Below are 7,177 nucleotides of genomic sequence, written 5' to 3' on the forward strand. Positions count from 1 at the left end.
GGTTAAAAATTTGCCCATGAAGTATTTATTTGGTACCATGAGAATATCTACAATAACTTCCAATTATCTTGTACCTTAACTTTTAGAGTTTTTGAATCAGAAGACATTCCCTCTAAGAAATGCCAATAAAAATCATTTCCTTGATGAGCTCAAATCTATTTCCTATTCCATCTGCAATAAATGTTAAATTTTGACAAGGTTCCAACCCTAAGCTAATAACCATTTTCCTTCTTGATGACCAAAGAAGCACTAAGAATCTTCCTCTTCCTACAAGCATGGTGTTGAATAACATGTAACAAAACTTCCTTAACATTTGATATGTATGGTAAAAGACATCTGGTTGGAGACTAAAGTTTATCTTCATAAGAATAGTGTAATTAAAGAATTCATGGTCACTTTAGAGTTATGCATCATCCATGCTGAGTTATTGATTAGTAATTATTCATGGTATATTATACAACAGTGCATATCCCTAAATTAAAAAGCTTATTCTTCACTAATTGAAACGCTACCTTTTATCATTTGGAGTTTTACATAATCAATTCAACTTTGAATGATTCATTTTGGATAGACACGTGCAATACCACAGAGTTAGCTCAAGTTGAACATGTATGTCATGAACACTCAAGCTTAGAAGCTTCTTAAAAGTGTAGCCATGTCCATTTTTTAAGAATACAAAATTAGTCATATTCTATTTCTCTTAGTGAAGCTGAACGCCTCCTAAAATATTGAATTCAAGGCATTTATTTTTTATCAGGACTGAATTTTATATTCTAAGATGCAATGGCCGTCACCATTGACATGCTCAAAAAAAAGTTGCTTGATTTGAAAGGGTAAGTGTTCCTCCATATGATTTATGATTAATTGGTCCTCCTTGTCGACCTACCTGTCTTTTTTATTGAAAAAGAGTTTGCAGATTGTTTTTCTATAGAATAAATATATAAAATTATAGAGTATATGGGCTCTGCACTAATTGTTGTAAAACTAGTTTTGTTTAACCATAAGGTTACCAATGTTATATTGTTGTTGAACCCCATGAGTTAACCAGTCTTTATGATGTCTTGGAACCAGTCACCATGATAGGTTAGATGGTTTTCATATTAAGCGTATAGCTCAAGGGACTTTGCCTCAAACTACATCCAGTATTCTGATGTTCACATTTTCATTGTTTTTATTATTTTAATTTTTTATAATTTATGAACATCCAATGGTATCTCAATGTTCTTGTGTAATTTGTCTTTTATCTTATTCATGAGATTTTATATTTATATTCCCACCAAATCAGTTACCCCTAAATTTGCATGTAATGGATTTTCTGATCCACAGTACAAAATAAAAATGAAGTCACATACCAAACAAAATCATAAACAGCAAATGGAACAGACCGTACTCAATATTTAAAGTTTTAATACAGTCAAGGATGACACTGTTCTTCGTGTATTTTTCAACAATATGATTTTCAAAACCTTAAATGATCATTCCTATTTGAGAACACCAAAATTTGAATATAGTTGAGATATTCAATATGCGGGCAAAAGTATTTAATCATAAAGCCATCCATACATAGAACTATGCCATGGAAGTGAATGTAATTGAGAACTTACCAGATGCCTTGATATGGTGGTAAGGCTCAAACCCAACCATGATAATATTGATATGTATGCTAGTTGATACAGAATCTGCTCATGTACAGACAATACTGCATGAACGTAAGCTAAATTCAAAATGTGCCTGTAATCTTGGGAATGTGATAAAAATTAGGATTGCTTCCACCCAGGGGTTCATACTGGATCCTTTTTTATTCATAATATTAATATGTTAGTCATAAATATATATTTACGTGCACCAAAGCTACAAGCTACAATAAAGTTCCAAGACCAAATAGATAATTTAAAGCATCTTCTCAAAAAAACTACAAATATAAAAAGGCCCATAAAAAAGCCTACAAGCATCTCCAGTCTAAATCATCAAAGGTGCATTATCATTTTAGATATAAGACATGGACCAGACACTCAAAGCATCTTTACACAACCACAAAAGATCAAATGGGAATTACTTGCTCCCATCCATGAACAATTCATGCACAAAAACACTAAACATAGCCTTTGAAGGTTCTTCGTAAGAGAAGAATGCATGGCAGTTTCCTTACAGATAGATGATAAAATAGTGCAGAATAAAATAGCTACTCAATCCTAAACAGTCAACATATATACTAGTGTGATATGGACACAAATTATAATGTCCCCTCTTTCATAGGTGTTGCCTGATAGTAATTAAATAAAAATACTAGCCTATTTTCATCTCTCGCAGGTTATATATTTAATAAAAGAAGGGATCTGGTGGTATTGTATATAAGAGGCCAAAAAGCTAAAATCCCAGTCAGTATTGTTTTAATTATTCATTATGGAGCCACACCTTAAGTTCCTCCTTGCAATTCCATTGGAACGAAACCCCTGAAATCTTCCGTACTGAACGCAAACCCAGGACAGAACTACCTATGCACAGCTCACACCTCTGCCTTTCATCTTGAGAAGGAAGAAGTCATCATTGGCAGTAAACAGCAACAGCCAAGTTTGAGTCAGGAAAATCATAGTTACAGCCTGGAATAGGAAAAGCAACCAGACCTGAAGTTTGTAACAATAGTCTGCTATGAAAAACTGGTAATATGGCAACCAAAGCTTGACATCGATTCCAGGTATGTGCATGAATAAATTCTGAATATCTATGTGATGGAAGTTGGTATGTAATTAAGATTTGGGGTCTGAATTATTTTTTTCTGAGAATAATGATTTCCTTCAAGATTCTATCTTTATGTTTGTTGTGTGAAATTGATCTAGGCAAGTTTTAAGATAATATACAATTTAGAAGAAATAATATCTCACAGCTTGGTACATTTTTAAAAATTGAGAAGAAAAGCATAAAGCCTAACAAAAAATCCTAAGAATTAAAATATTGTCTATGCTCAAACATGTGAAAAGATGTTAAAGTTATTGTGTGCTGCATAAGATCATAGAGAATTGAAACAGTTAAAAGATCACTATAAATTTTTACGTACAAGCACTCAAAGTATGAATCACTCTTTTGTGCATGGTAAAAGAGTTTTATGTCAGGGTCCATGATAAGTGTTTGAAGACAGACATTTTCTTTCCTTCCAGCAAGAGCTCTCTCATCTTCATTAGAACAAAAAGGATATTTTATATCATTTTCATGTATAAAATATCTCCTCTTAACACTATAAAAATGCAATCAGAAGGAAGCCTGGAACGGAAGTCTACCAAGAATATCATAAAACAGAAAATTATGCACCAGACTGCAATCACGATTATTTATGAACAAAAGAGGAGGAAACAGAAAAGCTGCCAACGGTATCAGTCTAAAAACTTGAGAATGGAAGCTGCATGTCACAAGATTGTTTTTTGTGAAATTGTAATGTAGAATTATGCATGAATTCTTGACTCTCCAAAGTCTAAAATAATCTTGGACTTGTTACAGAAGAGTAGAAGAGTCAAGAATGAGTAATCATCTGCAGTTGAAAAAAATTGAGACAAAAGAACAAATCTTTTTCATTTCTTGGCAGAAAGGTTAAATACTATCAGAAAAGTCAAACTGTGTGAGCAATCCTAGAGCGCCAGAAAATGAACATCTGTGACGCATCAAGTTGCCAGAAAGCTTATGTAGCAAATAATTGTTCCCTTGCAGCCTCAAATACTATGGACTTCACACTTTGAAGTAGACTCTCAAGATTGCCAAAACAGAATGAAACTGACAATGACAAGCATTATAAACTCCTCAGTCTCTCCAACAACTATGCCTCCCTCAGTGATCACCAATCAGAACCATCAGGAAAAGGATCAAGAGCATTTTTCTTTCCATGCACATAGTACTCAACAACAGCCTGCATTCTAGGAAGCTTATCTGGATGATAATTGATGTGGACAACAACTGGTTTAAAGCTGGCCATGTTTGGATCCTTCCTGAACCTTGTAAACAGAACTTTGCTATTCATAAATTGATAATAATCCATTGTACGTCTTGATGCATGAAGCCCTTCATAACCTGGATGGGATGGGAAAAAAAGCTCCTCATTGAATACTGCCTGATCCCAAGCTTTCTCCTTTGAAAGTCGATCAGCAACTCGATCCAGAAGCTCAATTGAAGGAATGGTAGGCCTAATGTAGAAAAAACCAGAATTATAAACCCAGATCCTCATTGTGTGAGCATATCGAGCCCAGCCCATCGGAGGATCATCAAAGACATCATTGTACCCATAAGCTGTCATATTTGTGTGCCCATCAGTCATGGATTCCACATCACAGTCCCTGTGAAGAAAATCAAATGGATTCTGCAGATAGACAATATCTACATCAGATAACAAAACACTATATCCTAGCTGCAAAAACTCCCTTAACATTGCAAATTTCAGTGCTGAAACGGCATGGTTGTCTCCTGTTTGCTGCAAGTTCTTTAATATCCTTTCATTTGCATCTCTTCGATACACTGGTACATCATTTGATTGGCAATACTCTACAATGGGGTCATCCAATGCAACTACAAGATAATTTGTAATGCCAGCTCGCTTAATGCCCTCAAACCATACTCGCAACATGTCCTTTACATTTGAATTGGCAAGAGCTACAATGAGCTCCTGATTTACTGCAATTTTCTGAAGTAGCTTAGCAAGTTTAGGATTCACCGATTCATCTGGGAGCACTGCAGGATTTGTTCTTAAGCTTTTTACAGTTCCCATGGGGCCTGCCTTCACTTGGAGCCCCAAAGTTAAAAACTGTTTTTGGGCATTGTCTTTGACTTGTTCTGCTTGCTGAACCTTCAAGCTCAGCTCTCTTACTTGTTTTCTTAGCTTGGCATTCATTTCCCTAAGTGTATGCAACTCTGTATTTAGATGCTTCAATTGTTCTGCAGATTCAAGTGAAGAATGCACCTAAAAACCAGCCAAGAATTAATAATTTTTTCATCATGAAAACAAATTTTGATTGTTTTGTCATAACCACCTCACCAGTCTAAGAAATGATTTTGCATCATTCACACAAGTTAATATGCCAAACGGTTTCACTTCATATTAAAAAAATTAGGGGAAAAAAATCCCAAAAATGATTTTGTAATATATCGATCTTACAAAACAAAGATTTGATAAGAGGTTAAAATTGGGCATTCACACTTTATTTTCTTTATTTCTATTACAACCACGTCAAGAGAACGGATTTTGTCGACTCAAAACACGTGGCCTTTCAGATTTGTTTTTAAACAAACTATTTATGTAGCTTAAAGCTATGCATTTGGGATTTGTTTCTAGATAAAGCTATGCAAATGGGGATAGCAGAAAGTTAGAAACACGATTTTCTTGACCTATATTCCACAAATGACTAAATCATGTTTTTCAACGAAAACAGTTGGAATAAATATACGAAATACTCTGGTAAAACTACGTGTTTGGAGATTGTAAATATTTGCGTTTTCCCAGATTTATAGGATACTTTGAAAAAAGGGGGCTTGAATTCAAGCAGATTTCTTTTAAATTTGAAAAAGCCAAAAACAGTGCATCTGAGAATTGCAGAATCTTGGTTCTCTCTACATTTATCCAACAAAAAATCGTTTTTTTTCAGAAAACAAAGGCGATTCTCGAATATTTAAAGTTTTGAAGTAAAATAAGGTAGAGACTATCTATTTAGAGAAAGTTAATTCATTCACATCTATGGACAATACAATTAATTTAAATGAAAGAGGTACTCAGGCAATTCAATCAGATTAATTTCGAACTGAGAATATATAAACAATAGATTCTTGTACTGTTTATATATAAGGAAAAACCGATTTTTTTCTTATAACATTAAAAAAACACCATGTGAAAGGGAAAAATAAAATCGTAGCTTTCATGATCAATGAAGGATACCTGCGACGACACATGGGAGATGGCATTTGAAACATAATCTGGCGCTGAAGACCGCAGAAAGCCATGGGGGTAAAGAAAAGCCCAGAAAAGCCCCAAGAAGATTCCTGCTCCAACTGCAACTGCTAATCTAGATCCCCGAAAAGCTGGTCCAGTCCCTCTGAACAGGGGGCCATCTCTTTTTCCACTCATTTTTTCTTTTATTTGATCTAATTGGATACCCAAAAAACCTCGAATCCTATTAAGAGCGCCAAACAACTGTTAGTCCTCAAATGGGTGTCATTAAAATGAAGGCTTCGAGGTTCTCGGTGAAAAAAGCCATTGCAATCGTCAGATCTGCAGATGATGGGTAAGAGATTTAGATACGGAACTTGCTGAGCAGGTGTGAACTGATTGCAGGTATATGGCGAACACTGAGCAGGGTTTTGAATTGAAAATGGGTCAGTAAATGGATTGGTGGCATTCTTTAAGAAGAAAGGCGTGGGGAGGAAGGGAGTGGATCAAATCTACATTAGATTGTGAAAAGCTAAACTGGAGAAAATTTGATGCTTTGGTTGTAAACAAAGAGAAATAAGGCACCTGAATAACTCCTAATAAGCGACATGATGGCTTCACTGGACTTGTTCAAAGTGAACGACATGATGTTGGCGTGGTTTTTTCCGTAGGTTATTTTATTTTATTTTACGTTACAAGGAAAATGTATTCAGCTAGAGTGCCGCTTAAGCATGTTCAAATGGGATCCGAAAAACTAATATGTAAATCAAATACAATATAGAGACTAACAAATATTAAGGAAACTGGCCCAAATAAAGTCAACCATGAAAAAAAAAATAGAGATTATTATTACAAGGTTTGGTGAGTAGAATACAATTAGTGGCGTGTTGACTCGAGGGAGGGATTGGTTGATGCGCTGAAAGGAGATAATATACTTCTCTAAGGGTGATACATATTTTAAACTATTTTATCAATTTGTCAAGTTTATTGGTGAAGTAGGGTAGTTATTTATGTCAATTAAAAAAATTATTAAAAAAATGTGTGAAAGAGTAATTGGTTTAATGGTAAATTAATGTTGTAGGCATTTAGATGGTCTTGAGTGTAACAAAGAGGGACGGAGGGAGGCACAGAGGGAGAGAGCCAAAAATAATATTGCATATTGTGGTATTGATATCAAGATTCAATTAGTAGTTTTCAAGTCAAATTCATTAATCGATATTTCATAAGAAGACATCTCTCATGAGAATGAATAGAACACTTAGCACTAATTGTACCTAG

The 7,177-nt window shown here is 34.6% G+C and overlaps 1 protein-coding gene across 1 annotated transcript; it reads right to left on the reverse strand.

The window, feature by feature from the left end:
* Positions 1-3,539: 3,539 nt before the first annotated feature.
* LOC149565007 (arabinosyltransferase RRA3-like) lies at positions 3,540-6,467 on the reverse strand. Its single transcript, XM_089818537.1, has 2 exons — positions 5,909-6,467; positions 3,540-4,939 (listed from the first exon to the last, which is right to left on the reverse strand). The coding sequence occupies exons 1-2, from the start codon at positions 6,095-6,097 to the stop codon at positions 3,824-3,826; spliced, it is 1,305 nt and encodes a 434-aa protein (XP_089674663.1). The 5' UTR covers positions 6,098-6,467; the 3' UTR covers positions 3,540-3,823.
* Positions 6,468-7,177: the final 710 nt, after the last annotated feature.

The sequence above is a fragment of the Cupressus sempervirens genome, chromosome 3 (genome assembly GCF_028749045.1).
Source record: "Cupressus sempervirens isolate cs-2001-9-10 chromosome 3, ASM2874904v1, whole genome shotgun sequence".
Lineage (NCBI taxonomy): Eukaryota > Viridiplantae > Streptophyta > Pinopsida > Cupressales > Cupressaceae > Cupressus > Cupressus sempervirens.